Here is an 18,966-nt window from a genome sequence, read left to right on the forward strand (position 1 = left end):
CGTATTGACCATCCACTCGCGAGTTTATTAAGCATTATCTGAACAGATGGTACATTGAGGATCCGGTAAATTTTATGAAACGCGCTATAAGCTCTTTATAAATAACTGCATTTCTCATCGGGCAGCTAATAACGGTACTCCATTATAATTGTATTTCATCTGCGAAACAAGGAATCTCTGTCCACGTGAGCTCGTTCGACACCGCGTAAAGAATCGGATGAATAATAATAATAAAATCCATGATTTATGTCCTATGTCCTGTCCCCAATGCGACTTCCTTGGCCAATATATATTTATCGAAAAATCTTTTCATTCTTCTGCATCAATCTTTTTGAAAAAAATTTTGAAAAATCATAACTATAAGGGGATCTCAGTTTGTTTATCATGGAAGAGAATAACAGCAGAGCTGAAATTACTTTGATAACGTAATGAGCAGCCGAGATGAGATTTCACGACTTTGAAACAGAAAAAAAAAAAAGAATTCCAATTGAGATAGGAGGATATGATTTAAAATTCTTTTATAGATCGATGGATTATTGGTAAGATCTAAGGAAATAGCATTTTTCAACATTTAATAAGGACAAAGTTATGAAATTCCTTATTAATAACGTTAGCTCACATTAGTTGAATAATTGATTCGATTTAACTTTCATAATTGATAATAAAGCTTATAAAGACCGGATTACGGTAGCGGATTAAAAGTGCACGATTTTACCGGGAAAAGAGCGTGTATTTTTCATAACAGTTTCTTCTGTTTTTCTATACCACACATTTTGCATACAATTATTTAAATCATAAATAACGACTTTGATAAATGATTTTCTCATATGTGTCAGATATCATATATGAGAATCGAGAGAAGAGTATTCATAATGTGATTATTCAACGTTAACAATAACAAAAGTTAGTAATAAGATTACAATGGAGAAGGTATTAATTTAATTAATGAAATTCTACATTAATTTTCGTCTATTAAGCTAATTCTAATTCTAATTCTAATTCTAATAAGCTCTTCCAGTGATCAACGTACATGGACATTCTCGGAAAATACATATTGACAATTACGCGTGCCTTAAAACCTTATACATCTAAAGATTAATAAAAAAAAAAAGAAAGAAGAAAATATGGATAATCAATTTAGAACAAATAACGTACAGTCTTTTACGTGCTACACTAGTAATTTAAAATAACTTCACAAGATTTAGTACGATATTAATGCAGCTTGTGATGTTAATAAGTTTCACTGTCCACATTTACGTGGGCACGTAAGTAAATATCATTAAAATTACATAATTATAAAATAACTTATCCATTATAAAAAAAAAAAAAAAAAAATAAAAAAAAAAATTAAAAAAAAAAAATTAAAAAAGAAACGATTGAATTCATTAAATTAGAAAAGTATGTTCTCGATAGACTTGAATACATTTGATACGACTAATAATAATAAGAAGAATTTCAAATGAAATATCAACTCCAAAGTTAAGAATGAAAATGTTAATTTAATCTCGTCGTGGCCCCTGAGTTAATACATGACGTTCTTATTGAATCGAATATCAACTTTCCTACACGTATCCTTCCATCGGTTTAAAAAAAACAAACAAAAGCATTTAATAAACATAATAGTCAATGATAATCCTATAACACGAGATTTTATAACAAAGTTGTTTATAAGTTTCTAGATGTACAATAATATTAGTTAGAAATAATTGGCAGTAATTGACGCACTCCTTGCATTTCTTCGGTCATTTGAAATAATATAACTAACATAAAGCAGATGAGAATCAGCCTCGAACACGCGATATCAATAAACTTAACACGACAATTATGTATTTTATATGGTTTATAAATTCTGAAATATATTAAAGATATAATATAACGAAGTGACTTTAATCATAGGCGACAATTGGAGCAGCAACGGCATCACCGTTACATCTCCCTCACGTCACATCCAAATACAATGTCTGAATAATTTACTTACGGGAGCGCAAATAAGTTTCATATTCACTATTTGGCATTCCTTTGAGCAACCCTTGTGAATTGTCATTGATGCACTTGGCCCTAAGACCGTGACAATGCATGCATCATTGATGGGAATAACCCAAGAGCATCGATACAGAATACACGTTGTTGGCAAGTCGTTAATCGTTGGCGCGTTAAATAACGTTAATTAAGTCGCGTCACTTCCTTCTGCCTCCTCCCAAAACATTTGAACGGCAACTCGTCGTTTTCACGAGAAAATAGGATTTCATTGAAGTCTATAATATTCTATTCTCATGATATTATTAAATAATATTGGGCAACGAAAGCTTATTTCCGAAGGCTGTTTTTTTTCATTTTTAATCATTTTATTTATTTCATTTTATTATTTTAACATTCATTCGTTGTGTACATTGATATTTAATTGTTTTGTCACAAGATGTCTAATAACGTTACTAACATCTTATTCAGCTTAGACAATTTAAAAAAAAAAAAAAAAAAAAAAAACAACAACAACAACAACAACAACAACAAACAAACAAACAAACAAACAATATTAGTTTTAAATACATATTTTTGTTATCGCAAACATATTATTTCTGTATTTTACGTAAATTTTCTCGATAAGATTGCACTTTAATGAGGCCACTTTGTCCCCGTTGTGTGAATAAAACTTAGATTTAAAAATAATCCTATTCGTATAATTGAATAAGCTAATATGAGATGATATCACTTCTGTACGCGCGTCGCTAAAATTTTAATAGTATTTTAATGACTTTATACATAAGTATGATTATTTATCGACTCCCAATAGAAAACGACTGTATTATATATTTCAATCGTAAGGTTTAGTTTTTATAGTAAATAAAAAAGCCCAAAAAAAGAGAGAAAAAAAAAAAGTTTATGTAATAACCTAATCAACTCTAAAGATAATATAACGAAATTTCATTACTATTATTGATAAGAATAATTGAGACGACTATGTGGAATTGTATTTCTGGATTCTGATTGGCCAAAGCAACTACGATACCACTTTTCACAATGTACAAAATACTCCCTGAAGCATTACTGAACTACTACGATTCACTCTTTCTTTCTATTTATTACATTGTGTTATATTTAATTATATTTTATATGTATGAGCCAGTGTGTGCGTGTGCGCGCACCCACTTAAAAATATTCAATGTTTGCTAAAAGAAGAAAGAAAAAAGATGCGCATTACCAAGATGCGATGGTTCATTGTCAACTCTTAATTGTAACTCAATTGAATATAAAAAGCAATTAATTAAATGGCATTCACATTTAATTATAGTCATTAAATTATTTAAAATACTAATTAACATAATAATGAAAAATATTCTATATTTTTAACATCTTAAGAATATTGAACGGTAAAAATATTACGTATAATTTAGAAGAAAAAAAAAAACGTAAACGGAGAAGACGCTATTACGTTTGTATTGAAGATACAGGAAATGGCAGATGTAATATCGACGATTTGACATGCAAGAGGTCCAGGACGACCAAATTGAATTCACAACTTATTCAAAAGCAATACAACGGTCTCCTTTACAACCGCAAACCAGTTTTTATTCGTCACGACGTAGAGAGTTCAATATTCTCTGACCTCAAATTCGATCCGGTTGCGAGATATAAGTTTACGGTTCGTATGAACCAATAACAATGGCCAGTGATAATCTTATATCTTACTTTTTATTTTACATCATTATTTCTTTATTTATTTCTTTATTTATTTATTTATTTATTTATTTATTCAATTAATAATTTTTCTTGTTTCTTGTTTTTCTCCAATTATTCTCCTCGGTAAGCCCGTCAAAGCGTAAGACGGCCGAGCATCGGAATAGCCAGAGCAGATAAGTGATAAGGGATAAAGAGATGTAAAGAGCGGCCGGTAGACGGAGAGGTCGTATAATTAACGGGAAGTGGACGCGTCAGGCAGCAGGAGTTGAAGTAATAAAGCGGCGGAACGAGCCTTACCTGGATGGGGCTTGGCCGGCTGTAGCGGCAGACTTTGGACGAGGGCGAGCCAGAATAGCAGGAGCGGGAGCGCCGGCTGCATGGTACGCGGGGTCCGGGGGCGCGACGCTACCTCTGCGTCGTTCGCGGTCCCGGCGCCACCTCCGGCATATCCCCACGGGGAACCCCACGTCCTCGGCGCCTCTCCTCCGCCTCCTCCTCCTGTTATCGCTGCTGCACCGGAGCACCTCCGCCTTGGCTCGCGCCCGCTACAACATAAACGCGTCTTTTATTTAGTCACACAGAGAGAGAGAGAGAGAGATAGAGAGAGAGAGAGAGAGAGAGATAAACTGGGAGGAAGCAGGGATGCTCCTCACATAGCGGACCACCCCGTAGTTTTCGGTGGACCGAGCGAACCTCGATGCCTTCGCTAATAGTTAGCTCAGTTCGCTTGGCGACACTAGCGCACAGCCAACTCGAATGGCGCTGCTCAAATATTTTTATGCCAACGCTTGCGACGATCCTGACTTTTTATCGAACGATCGCCGGCTTCTTTACTTTTCATAACGGCTTATTGCGCCAATCACGTGGACTGCGTTATTCATGACATGCCACGTAAGGGGGAGTGAACTTGAATGACTTCGCCTTACCTGATTCTGTTTTTCTGCACCTTGTAAATTTGGACTTAACACTCATTTGCTTTTGTTTTTCATTTCTTTTGTTATACCGACAGCGGCTAACAATGATATCTTTTGTAATGCCTTCTTGTATTTTTCTTATACATCACAATGTCTTTAAAGCTGGATTTACTTTTAATTTCTTTCCTTTTGTTAATGTTAATGTCGCGTCACGTTTAAAAGAGAAAGTCACAGTGCCATTTTTCACAATTATACACCTTTATTCCAAAGAATCTCAAAAATATGTAAAGAAAATCTTGATTAAAAGTCAAAATATGCTCAGAAATACAAGAGGACATTTGTAGATGCGGCAATGTTTTGTATTGAGCGAGCAAATCTTACTCTCCCGATCGTTTACTTAAAAAAAAGCACTATTTACGTCCATTATTATTTCATCGTTTCAATCGCAAATTTTAGTACCTTCAGGTTCCACAGAATACCATAAATCACCAAAAAAAAAACTATTTCTACGTAAAATCATAAAGTAAGAAAATTCCTACGATAAATTAATATGACTCGCAAAATCAACAGTAATTTTAAATTGCCAAGAATGAATCCTATAACGTTCGTGCAAATATCTAATAAGAAGAAATAGGTTGAATTGTCAATCTTACTTTCGCAATTCAATTTTAAAATTCCGTCCATATATATCGTACTTACGATAAAATGTATATTTTTTTTTTTATGCACTTTCTGTTTTTCACAACAAACATATTACATACAATTTGTTTTATTTTATTTTTTATATATGTATTAACATATTATTTAATTGCATATTCTTTATATATATATATATATATATATATATATATATATACATTTATTTATTTATACGTCTATATTTGTATTCGTTTAAAATACTTCCATTCTTATTCTCATTACAAATATCTTTCCCTTTTTAAATAATATGTAATAGAAAATTCATATTATTTTGATGTTCAAACTAAGGTCAAAAATAACTTTCTTCAACTATGCTTTAATATTATATATTCTTATAAAATCTTAATGTATATCAATAGACCAATTATATAATAATATTAAGTAATCACGATTAATCTTCTTAATGTCGATTAAAGAATATGTATTTATTGAAATTTATAACTCGCCATAAATCACCAATTACCAATTAATTTGTCATGTATTTATAACTTTTTCTTTCTTAAAGTGGATAGATACAACTGATTTGTGATTATTATAAAATTATAAAACACATTAAGCCAACTAATAATATGTGAAATTCAAAATTTCATACATTTCACTCCTATTTCCTTTCTCATGATCCATTCTAGCTTATATATCATAATCAATTATATTTTATTAAATAAATAACAATAATGTTGTAGTATATATATATATATATATATATATATATATTCTTACTCCGTAAGCATTTTTTATATTATTTGAATAAATTTTCCAACATAAAATCTAAATTAAATTAATAAAAAGACTAGTGTCTACTGTTATTTTATAATAATGTATTAAATTTAACTGTGTCAAAATAAAATTATCATACGCTGTGTATTTGGCGGTGCGATCGGTAGGGACTGAATCAATGAACAAGATTAGTCATTTTAACTTACCGATTATTTATTACAAGGCGAAATTACGCGTCGCGTCGCTAGAGTTGTGACAGAAACACGATTTTGTTTTTATTTCGAGCCTCTCCGCGTGCGTGTACGTGGACACGGAGAGCTCATTCGTGAATACATTGGCATACGATATCGAGGATTTTCAGGTGCTGTATGATATAAGGGATGCCGTGACTATCAAACCCCCGTAACTTGCAAGAGATCGACCGATGATGTCTTGGCAATCGCGATTCTCGATCTTCTTTGGAAGATCGTATTGCGGTGCCTGGATTCGCTGACTCTGCTAATTGCCTGTCCGTCATCTCGCGCTTCTCATATACGTAATTCGAAAGGCTATCAAAGCAAATTTAAAGCGAATTCATAGTTACGGCGCTCATTAATTTCTATAAAATAAAGGCACGTGCATGTATCTTGGAATTATACCGAGTATCGTATAATGTGTAAATGTTGTACCGTACATATTAGATCATACGTATCAATGTACAAATATTTTGATGTTATTTTACTTAATTTTGCTGAAAAAAGAATTATTCTTGATGTTAAGTTCAAACTGCAGCAGATTATACAATCATTTCACATTTGCGCTAGTAAAGCCTAACAATGACAAAGTGCTAGTCCGCTTCCATTGAAGGAAAATGATTTAAAATACATGTTTAGAATATTATTATGTCAAATTTAATAAATACTACTATAATTTACTAAGCGTACATATAGTTCATAATGGAATTGAATTTATAGGAATACGTTAAGTCGCCATTTAATGTAAATCGTGTTATTTTAAAATTAAAAATACCATTATGTGTACCTTACTTAATATATAACAAATTATCACACATTTTCGTTAATGACTTACAAAGAAATTAAAAACCGCGGAACTAACACACACTAAATATATTTTCACATTTTACATGAAACTTTTTTACTTTAAATTATATAACTTTTGCTATTAATTATATGCTTTAATTTTAATTAAAAATTAAAAGTTTAATAAAGTCACCATTAAATGAATACTTTATCTACTTTGAAAGAGAAACATTGTGTATTCAGCATTAAATTGTATAAAAGCTTTCTTTCAAATTTTTTTTTCAAATCCTGTACGTAGAAAAAATCGGTATAATTAATAATCCTTAAGTAATACTTATAGATGCTTCTTGAAAATTAAATTCTATAGCATTTGCGTGTGAAATTATAGTATATATATATATATATATAGGTATATAATATATAATATATAATTATATAATATAATTATATAATATATAAGTATATATATATCAAAGATACAAGAAGGAGAGTAAAGAAATTATCAATGATCATTATCTAAGATAAAAAAAATTCATTTTAAATATGATAAATCTGAGATTAAAGGCGCAAAACGACTAGTATAAATATACTTGCGAATGCTACCAAGTGGAAAAACAATTTAATTGTTAAATGACATTTATTATATATATATATATATATATATATATGGTTACTTATAAAAAAATGGAGATGATTTTTTAAAAGAAAATTTTAAAAAGGCATGTACTACATTACTTGGCTGAAAATCGCACTCGGAAACTTTGAATTTTCCGACGGACAGTGAGCTCAAGTAAACTTACGAATACTTCAACACTTGTTTATTTGAGAGATCCAATTGCGACAAAATATCACAATTGTGAGGAGCAAATCGGACACTTACAATACCTAACGTATTTAACAATACTCGATATGAAATAAATAAAATCTTTTTCCATTCTTCTAAATTGGAGCATCGTTCTATTTGATAATAATACCTATAACAACGACAATAACAACAACGACAACAACAGCAACAATGAAATATCATCAAAAATCATATTTATGATTTTAATGACAATACCAACAAAAATAAAAAATAATGTAGCGATCAATAATCGAGCTAGACTGTTAAAGAAAAATTATAATATTTCACAAATTGTGTATTATTGGACATTGTAATAATAAAGTTCGATAAAGTAATAAACAATGTAGGTTATTACATCATTGAACTTATCTACTTTACCATAAACGGCTTTACATAGTTTTCTGTTTGAAATACAAAGTAATAAATAGCGATCCGATTTGCACGAATTAAAATGTAATAGTTGGCGGGCATTCATGAACAGGAACATATAATAAATCTAGAAAATAAGTCGTATAAAGTTAAAAGTTTTCTTGTCTGTTTTGGTTTTGTTTTGTAGGAAAAAGTTGGAATTTTGTGCAAATGTGGCGTTGACATCTGAGAAATACAAGTGGGGAATATATAATGTTTAACGTATATTCATAGAAAGTTGAGAGTGCAGATGCTTGTATGCGTGAAATAAAAACGTTGCAATGTCGAATATAATACTACTTTATAAAAAATGATTATTTAATTGTCTATATTGTTAAAACGATAGGAAGTAAATTATGGCTTCGTTCTGCTACTTTCCATGCTAATGCATTAATGATTTATCATTTTACCCTCGGCTTTTAATACTCTCTCCTTCTAAATGTAAATCGATTAAAGTGTGCGATACAAATATAAATCTCATAATTAACACTTATAACTGCACTTTTATAGAACGCAATGTATTACAGTACGGTGTGAACAATAATTAAGTTACTTTAAATTGGAGGACTTGCAAACGTTGCATTTTTACATTTCTAGTAATAATGGAAACTACCTTTCTCCTTCATTTTTATGAAATTGTAGCTTTCTTAGAATATGTTACTCAAATTTGAAATTTAAACTTTAAAAATTTACATAGTATTAGTGGTAGTGGTTACTTGTGAGGCATACACCAATACAAGTCTGCTGATATAATTTGAAAGCTTCTTTAAAGGAACTTTTCCAAAAAAAAAAAGCATTTTCTTGTTTTATTGTACTTGAAAATGTTACGTTTTCATAAAATATGATGCACTCGTCTTTACTTGAGACGTACGAATTATTTATTATTATCATATTGTAATTTATTATGATATATCTAATAGTTGAATATCCAATTTTTTTTTTTTTTTTCACCAAAGTCCCAATGTAAGTTATAGCATTTAATTTTTATTCTCTCAAGTACGTCATTTATGCAAAAACGTGATAAAGAAATTTTAGTGAGTCAATGAAAATATTCGTTCAACAAGTGTTGGGAAGAAATTTTTTAATCGAGAAAAGTAACAGGTACATTAATTTTATATCTGCACGAATCCATGATAACTTTAAAAAAATATTACACGATTTCTATATATTTCCACATATATTTTGCATGACTGCCATTTTGCAACATTATTATTGATGTATAATGGAAAATTGATCGCTATTTGAATATAGAAAATATGGTTAAATACTTCATAATTTTTCTTAATTCCAGTCATAAATAATATCACATCTAGAGGAAAAAGGTACATGTAGAACATTTATGTGTTCTTACATAAATAGACAAGCGTAGCCGCTGGCTATGTAATTATACTGCTTTTAGGTATAAAATGCTTTCTCTACAATAAATCCATCATCAAGTTATATGAGAAATATTTGGATCGATTAAGCATCTAGAAACTGTTTCTAAAATCCTACAATTCATAACGGAAAAACATCGTTAAAATTTTGAAGAATACTTAAAAATTTATTTTCATACATTACTGATCTACATAAGTTGCAATGAATATTGATTTTAAGACACATACAAATATCATAATATGTAACATATAAATAATAATGATAATAATTATTATAATAATTATTGTGATTATTCTTGTTGTTGTTGATGTTGTTGTTGTTGTTGGTGTTGTTGTTGTTGTTGATGTTGTTGTTGTTGTTGGTGTTGTTGTTGTTGTTGATGTTGTTGTTGTTGTTGGTGTTGTTGTTGTTGTTTCTGCTGCTGCTGCTGCTGCTGCTGCTGTTGTAGTTACTCGATTGAATTGCCGTATGTACAAAGTCATATAAAATTGCATAAAGCGTACGTTATAGAGGTTGTTGGATGATCTTTAGATCGACGAATTTGATTAATGTAAATTTAATTCAATTTCAAATGTCAATTATATTCAAACGGAAATTACGAATAGCTGAAAAGCCATTAGTTCCTTCCATCTTACGTATATAAAATGATATTTGGTTAGAAAATAAAGCAATTCAACTTACTCATAAGTATCACGATCTTTTAATCTCCAACAACTGCTCCATCATTTTAGTCGTCGCGTATGCTTAGAAAGAAAAAAGAAAGCACTCGAACACATTATTCATCGTGACAATGTCTATCCAACAACTGCCGGTTAACTAACGATTCGAAAAGTGAAATTCATAGATGAATACAAAAATAGCGCGTGGGTGGTTTTGAAATCACATAATCCACACGCTTACTACACATCTCTCTTTATCGCCTAGGCATTTCGATATAAGCTTTCCTCCTCGCAAACGCTAATATATAATAAGCGAATCGCGTAAAGAGAAAACATAAATCCACGCGCTTTTGAGTCGGGCGAGCGTCTTTAATCGATACTTGCGCGTCGATGTGCCAGAATTTTACAAGCTTCGCCTGATAATAAAGTAGCACGTTCCAATGGAACTAGTGGCGTCGTTGCGCAAACCCACCGGCTCCTACGGATCAGTTAACCTGAAGAATGGCCGATTTGTCAATCTTACTCCTGGCTAAACTCATTATCTCCACGAACCTCTCAGCGCACATTCAGCGAAACAAAAAAGGAACATTCCGATGCATACGAGCTGCCGAGCCTGGGCCTGGATATCGTCTGGATATCTTCTCCTAGAATAGCATGGGCATCCAAGTGTTTTTGCCAGCCAATTGCGAAAGAGTGCGAGAGGTAAATTGGCTTGATGAATCGGGCATTTTTAGGCTCGCGAAACTTACGGTAGTGACTTGTGATCGGCGAGGAGGCTCCGCGTCGGCTCGATTCCCCGCTATCCGAGCATAATCGAGGTACTAAGCGATTCTCGGATTTCCAGATACTTGAGGATGATGACGACGGGCCTCGAGCCTCGAGGAGACGCGGAGGGCACTGAAAGTGCAGTGGTACGATAGGCGCGCCACCTTCTCGCGGTCGGGAGAAGGAGAGGGAAAAAGGGGGAAACGAGAAAGAGATCCGGGGCAGCGGCGTGTAACAACGCACGCGAATAGCGCCGGAAGCCCGCGCGCGCGCGGATGTAGTAACATGAGTGAAATTCCCGCGAGCGCGTAATTCGCGACCGCCCAAGGTCACTCGCGCGCACAATGCCTCCTTTTTCCAGGACGCGCTCCTATACTTACGTAAGCGCGGAGATGGACGCTACTCCCGTTGGCAAGAGCGCCATTTAATTGTAAGGGGAGAGACGAAAATGAGGGGGCGAGCGAATAAGCGCGGGGCGGGGTGTGAGTGAGGGAAGTGGATAAATTAGACCAGGTGAGCCCCTATCGCTCCCCGTTACTTTGGTTTTCCTTTGCATTTGGACCAAGACAAAAGACTCGCGTTGTCGCCTCGTTATCCCGTAGGCGCGCGTTTCGAGGACATTTCCCGGACACGGGACATCCCAGACTCTAATATCCCAACCGCTCTATCCCTCCGTTTTCTCCTTCCCCTAGTCTCTCTTACTCTTATACGTCATTTTTTTTAACGCGCCCCTTAATTATATGCCAGTGTCCGATCTTTGTGCGTGCACTCTACAGCTATTTTTTTTTTAATTTTTTTCTCCTCCCCCCCCCCTCTTCCATTCACCCGCCAGTCTTTATTATCAGACATGCGTTTATGCGTGCATGAAATAATGACTTAATACGACGCGGCCTCCTCCGCTTAATTTACGTCGCGGAATTTTCGTTGCTTAAGAAAGGCCTACATTTCTCACGACGACGGGGGATTTTTAGCTGCAGCTTTTGTTTTCGAACTAATTTTTTGCCGCCCAGTCCGTACTCTCGACTCTTTACTTTTCTTGCACTTTTTAACGAGCGGCCTTCGCTAGCGACTGCCTTACCAAAATTGCTTTTCCTTTGATTTTTCATGTTTGTGTGGGGTTCTGTGTGTGTGTGTGTGTGTGTGTGTGTGTGTGTGTGCGCGCGCGCGCGCGCGCGCGTGTGGTCACCTTGAACGGTTATTGCCTACGCATAAATATAAAGTATCAAATTTACTCTGTAACTTTTAAGAATCCTTTCATCCATAAATCAGGCGGCTTTAACATTTATTTTACCATTTACCGTTTGCCAATTATTGCGATATACGTGAGCTTGTTTTCAGGAGTTTTCTGGCACTTCCATACCCAGTATGTGTCGAATTACGCATCTTAAGCAATTACAAAGCCGACATTACATGTCGATCACTCGTGTTATTCTGTAAATACAATAAGTCACAAGGTACTAAAAGCAAACGAAAAAAGGAGAAAGAAAGATGAAAAAAAGAAGAAAAAAAAGACAAACCGGCACGGCTCACACATCGTTACGAAGAAGTAAAAAAAAATCACAGGAATAAGGGGCGTTAGATATACGAAAGAGTTAAATTATTAAATGTAATTTTTATCTTTATATGCGGTTGGGCATAAGTTTTATAATGAGAAATTGGAGGAAAATGGTTTTTGTATTATAAGTGATGAGGATAGGTAAGTGGAAGTTAAGAAATTGGCTCGATTAAAGAGAGTATTACGAATGCACTTGCCAATCTAATGAGATAATTGAAGGGACATTGGGGGTCTTTGGCTCTGTTCTTGGTTACGATAAAAACGAACGATTTTACAACTATTGGATCGATGACTCGAACAATAATAATTCAAATGAACTCGCTTAACAAGCAACAAAAATTCATCTCTGCGATAATCAAACACAATGAGAGACTTGGATGAGTCGAAGCTTTCTACGCGAACGTGTTAAAAGTACAATTAGAAAGGCTACGATCCATTCACAACTTCATTTATAATCGTGTTAGTTTCAAGCCACATGAAAATGTATGTCCGAGGACGCGGAAAGGAAAAAAAGAGTTTCAACGAACCCTCTATTTCATTTTGCGTCCAGTCAACGACACATTAAAATCTGATTATTCATACGTGGCACACGCTTGAACCCTTCGTTATCTCCTTAAACACTGAAATAAGTATGAATAGACATGTTGCGAGGCCTATTGTGTCGAAATGCTACACAGTGTATCACTAATTTCGACTTAATTCCATTGTTTCAAAATAACAAAATAATTTTTACATTTCTATTGCCTTCGTTATTTAAATAGCTCAAATTAATACGATATCCCGCGCGAGTCACAAGAGTTCATCTTTTCTTCTCTTCGAATTATCAAAATTCTAAAAATGAACGAGGCCTACCAATTATCAATTCAGTTAGACGCAGAAAATTATATATTGTTTCGATATGCTTTGTTGCGATTCGCAGAAGAATGTTTTCATAATGGCTTCCCTTTAAAACCGTCTTTTAAAAAGCTTTCAAAATAAATAAAAAAAAAAATTAAGTATAGAGCGATGAATAGAAGACCATTTTATATTTGTAGCATATAATAATTACATTTAATAATAAATTCAAAAAGTTTCCATCAAATGATACTTCGAGTGCTAATGAACGGTATTTGCATTCAATGGCGTGTGCGAAAATTTAAAAAGTAATTTATTAAACATGTAAGTGAAGTTTTAAACAAAACCTCCCTCAGATATAATATATTAAAAGATTTAAGTACTCGGAACAGTAATTTAACTTATTTGACTAAAAAAAAAAAAAAAAATAAGGCGCGAGGGGAGTTTTTTTTTTTTTCATTTCTTTTTCTCTTTTTTTTTCTCTTTTTTTTTGTCTTGTTTTTTCTTCTCTCCTCCTCCTCTTCCTCCTCCCCCCCCCCCGTAAGAAAAATACTTGTGAGCAGTTTATGAAAATTTAATCAGTTTTGAGATAAAAATTAAAACAATAATACAATTCATACATATATTTATATATGTATATATATCATCAGCAATTTAATATATGAAAATTTTGCGATTCAATGAAATTTAAAATACTTTCATCATCCATGTTCAGTTTTCCATTTTGCAATACCGTTAAATTGTTTTATCGTTTATTCTTACAACAAATAATAGATAAATCGAATAAGTACAATCCGACGATAAAACGTTATCTTTCACCATTACTATTCGCTACTAATTTTTTCTCACTTGTCAATCTATGACATTTCCTTTCAATACGACGGCCCTTTTCAGTCGCATTCTTTCTTCCGAAAAAATGTTCGATAAATTGCCAAAAGAAGTCGTTGCAATTAGATATCGTCGAAGCATTACGAGGCCGTGCTAAGGTCGATCAATCACAATTCCTGACAATTCATTGCCTCGCTAATTCGTGAAAAAAAATATTCGATTCGCCAAGTTTGACAAAATTCTCCAGTCCCTAGTCTATACTACATTAAATGTGGAAATGTAACATATTTTAGCTTTAATTCGGGCCCTTTTCACGCCACTTGTGCATTTAAGGCGCCGGGTTAAAGGACGAAAGATCTCTTATACGCCCCTCTCAAATCTAACGAAAGTTTAAGCAGTTAAATGCCTCGGTTACGTCGTCCCCTCTCTGTTTACCTTTTTTTTTCTCTCTCGCTCTCCAAATAGAAACTTGGACAACGCCAACGAGCAGTCGTTTTAACTGCAACTCGCACAACTCTCGCGACACCTTTGCCCACCCCCACACCACCCCACCCCACCCCACCCCACCGCCAACCCCTCACCGAGACCCACTACAATTATCCTCTGGCCCCAGGCCCTTCCCGCCACTTTGTCACGTTTCTTCATTGAACGTGACATTAGTTAGTCGTGAAAAGGAAACCGGAAAAAGGTGAGCGGGAGCGCTCGGCGGAAACTGAACGCCGAAACTTTTCTACTGAAACTAGCAACAACAACAACGGCTCTCACCTACCGCTGCACTTGTAGATATTTCTCGAGATACGCAAGCGAGTCAAACGTATCCCTAATGGCCCGTTGCCCCGTATTCCAGGTAGAGTGGATTTGACGCTTGGCGCTTATTCTTTAAGTTTGGCCTTGTCGGGCTAACGTCCAATTTCGCGATAATTTCATGGCAGAAACTCCGTGGAATTTGAGTTCAGCAGACCGCAGCTGGAATCGCACGTCTTTCTCGGATGCTCCACGTTCGCGCGCCTCTTGGATCATAAAATTTTTAAGCCTTCGAATTCATTCGAGTTCACATTATAGTGCCCAATTTTTGCTTTTCTCCCTAACCAGAGATGCTTGTGGACTTTTATTCTGAAAACTGCCATTTCGGTTATTCGACAGGTGGGTGGGTGGTTCCAATAAACGTTGCATTACACTTTTTACAACGAAATTAATATTACAATTACGCACCAATCATCTCTATTTATGGAAAGCATTCATTATTAAATTAATAATAATATTAAATCCGAGTGGCTATGATCGTGGATTATGGATTACGGCTGATTAATTGACGAGCGTAAAACATTGTCGTTTAGAGATGGTATTCGAGGCTTTGCGGGCCTACGTCAAGTTAAAATTTGACATTTATCCGAATAAAAAATAATTATAGATGTGAAGCAATAAGTTGGGAATTTCGGCTCAATCGAAGTAGAAAATCATCGGTATACGTGGCGCGCTGGACTCTGGCGAGGAGGTAATGTTGAGCGCGGGGGTCGGACATGAGCAGAGAAGCAGGAGGAGCAGAGGATGGGGATTGAGATGAAGATGAGATTGAGGATACGACACGGTAATCGTTTCGCCTGTTTTCGGAGAGAACATTGGCTAGCGCTGTCGTTAAAGGACAGAGAGAGAGAGAGAGAGAGAGAGAGAGAGAGAGAATAAGAGAGAGTGAGAGAGAGAATAAGAGAGAGTGAGAATAAGCGAGAGAGAGAGTGAGAATAAGCGAGAGAGAGAGAGAGAGAGAGAGAGAGAGAGAGAGAGAGAGTAGCGAACGGCCTGCTAAAAGAGAGGCACAGGCGCTATTTAGAGCTGAAAGGAGGTTAAGGACCGCGCGATCGGTAGCCGATCGGCGTTCACCAGAGGCGGCCCTTCGGAGCAGGAGTGCGCGAAGTAGCCTGCGGGTACGCATTGGCTGGGACAGTTACACATACCTCGGAAGGTGCACGCAGCCGGACGCAGGCTGAACGGCGTCAGCAGGATCAGCGTCGACATGATTCACCGAGGTGCATCCAGTAGTGGCGGCTGCGTTCGCGGCCGCGGCCACGGCGCCCAGGTAGATCTGGCATCGCTGTACGATTATCCACGGCGAGCCTCGCTACATTCTCTCCTCGACGTGCGCTCTCACTCTCTCTCTCTCTCTCTCCCTCCCTCTTCCTCCCTCTTCCTCTCACACACTCTCGCCGTCCCCCTGTCTCACTATATATATATATATATATATATATATATATATATCTCGCTCTTCCACTGTCTCTCTTCCTTTTATCAATCTCCTAGTCAGTTCTCGTCCCTTGCCGCCGTCCACCCTCTAACGACCGAGACGCGCCGCTCGCGTCCACCTATCCGGCCCGTATCATCGTGCGCGACGCCGACACCACGAGGACTACGACAGGGACGAGCGCCGCGCTTCAACGCTCGAAGCCCAACCTAACCTTAAACTCTCGCTCCCACGTTCGCAGCTCGCGCTCGAGCACTGCCGCCGGCGATCCGGTGCACGTCGCACGACGGCTACCGACACCACCACCACCACCACCACCACCACGACCGCCACCACCACCACCACCATCACCACCTCCACCTCCACCTCTAGCACCGCCGCCGCCGCCGCTCGTTCGCTCACTCACTCCCTCACCCTCCCGCTCAGCAAGTCGTGCGTGCGCGCGCGCTCCGATACGTGGGCGGTGCAAACTATGGAGAGAGAGTGAGAAAGGACGACGGGCGCAAAGGCCGCGCGAGCCCACAGAGGCTCTTGTCGGCGAGAGACAACGTGTGGCTGAGAGACACTGGCGGTGTAGTCCCGTCGAAGAGTATCCGCGATCTTAGCCCGACGAACTCCCGCAGTACCGCTGCTGCCGCGCTGCCGTTCGGTAATTCCCGAATGGCCTATGTATCCGCGTGCACGCACCCGTTCACACGTACAAGGCGATTCACGCACACGTGCATTTGCGCGTATATATGCCGGGAGAACGGCAGCGAACAGGTCGCGATCAACGCGCGGCGAATGAGGACGACTCCCCCTTACGCCGCCCGACCCCGCTCGATCGCCTGTCCTTTATATATATATATACTTCTCTCTCTCTCTCTCTCTCTCTCTCTCTCTCTCTCTCTCTCTCTCTCTCTGTCTCTCTCTGTCTCTCTTCGTCAGTCGACGCGGTTGGACGCGCGAGAGACTCATTCTCAACGGGGGCGGCCGCTTTTTCGGTGGAGGAGGACGCAAGAGGTAAACGACCGACGGATTCCCAGAGGGCGCGGGCGCGGGGAAAGGGGAAGCCGCTCGTCCTGAGCGCCGGCATGCGAGGACGGTAGGTAGTCCCGCGGTGCGGATGCACCCACGCGAGCCGCGGCGCTGACCCCCGCGCTCGGTCAACCAATCGATCAGCTTTGACACTCGCGGGCTCGCGACCCCGGAGAATTGCCGATGCCTCCCGAGCTCCGACAGCAGGTCTCCTCCCATCGACACCGAGCACACCTAACTGTGCTTACCGGTATCATACCCCCCCCCCCCCCCCCCCCCCCCCCCCCCCCCCCCCCAACCATCACCCCCTTCCCAGCCCCGTTCCACAATGATGCCGACGTACATGACCGAGCTCGAGGGCAACTTTTTCATTATCACGCCCCACCATGTAGGTCGAAGCCCAGCTTTGGCTAGACGTAACCGTGCCTCTACTTGGGCCAAGTTGAAAAATGTCTTCCACCCAAAGCCCAACTGTTTATCATGGTCAAGTTTTTCCTTCGTTACCCTTCCCGAGACGTGCAAAACGAGTCTCACTTCAATAATAATACGCATGATTATGTTAATTATTAATCGCCTGTTGATTAATAAAGTGAATTATATGGTTGTGGCACCAAGACGTTACATTGCGAAATGTGCGAGCCGCGGTAAAGGTGAAGCAACAGACTTTGTCAATTTATTGCTTAGATCTTGCGAATAATCTATGGAATATCATTGCGATAATTCGAGATTGTGTTGTTCACATTTGATTTAAGGAGGCTGATAAATTTCATTTAAATGATTAATTGACACGCAGCCGATTCAATAGGTTCAAAAGATCATTTGAAATTGACAAAAGTTTCGGATAAATTTATAATTGATCACCATAAATCGCTTCCCCAATAAAACAGAAAACTGAATTCATAAATTAGTTTTTTCGACTAAGAATCGAAATCTGCGACGAATAACCTATAAATAATTGATAAAAACTTAAATTTTTAAATAACCTTGACATCCGCATTCGCTTTAGTTCGTACGTGCTGGACTATGCGAGACCTTTCTATTGTCGCAAAACATTAAGCAAATAATAAAGTTTTTCTTATTTTTGTCTTTAATCATTGTTTTTTAATTATAGAGTTCGACACATTTACTCTTTCTTTGTTTTTTTCTTTTTTATTCTAAAATCAAAGCACTAAAGTTACGTGAAAGTTCTAAATTACCCTATTAAAATTACTTTTGTTGATTATAGTAAATTAATAGAATAATTGAACTTTGTCTATTAAACTCTGCCCGTTAAATTAATCGCACAATTTCTCTATATATACATAAATTATCCAATATTCGTAAATTTCGGCGATGTAACGATAAAAATTCTTTTCTATGAAATTTTTATACATCATTGGTACAGTATCATTGGCCCTTAAAGACATTATCGATCTT

General features: G+C 36.8%; 1 protein-coding gene across 1 annotated transcript in view; it reads right to left on the bottom strand.

The window, feature by feature from the left end:
* The window catches only part of LOC105367405 (disintegrin and metalloproteinase domain-containing protein 10), a 167,824-nt gene extending 151,377 nt beyond the window's left edge, over positions 1–16,447 (bottom strand). The window contains exons 1-2 of the mRNA XM_011506102.1: positions 16,250–16,447; positions 3,976–4,223 (exon numbers count right to left, since the gene is read on the bottom strand). Coding sequence (XP_011504404.1) covers positions 3,976–4,057 — 82 coding nt within the window. The 5' untranslated portion in view covers positions 4,058–4,223; positions 16,250–16,447. The remainder of the gene's footprint in view (positions 1–3,975; positions 4,224–16,249) is intronic.
* Positions 16,448–18,966: the final 2,519 nt, after the last annotated feature.

Source organism: Ceratosolen solmsi, unplaced genomic scaffold (assembly GCF_000503995.2).
Source record: "Ceratosolen solmsi marchali unplaced genomic scaffold, CerSol_1.0 scaffold7, whole genome shotgun sequence".
Classification (NCBI taxonomy): Eukaryota; Metazoa; Arthropoda; class Insecta; order Hymenoptera; family Agaonidae; genus Ceratosolen; species Ceratosolen solmsi.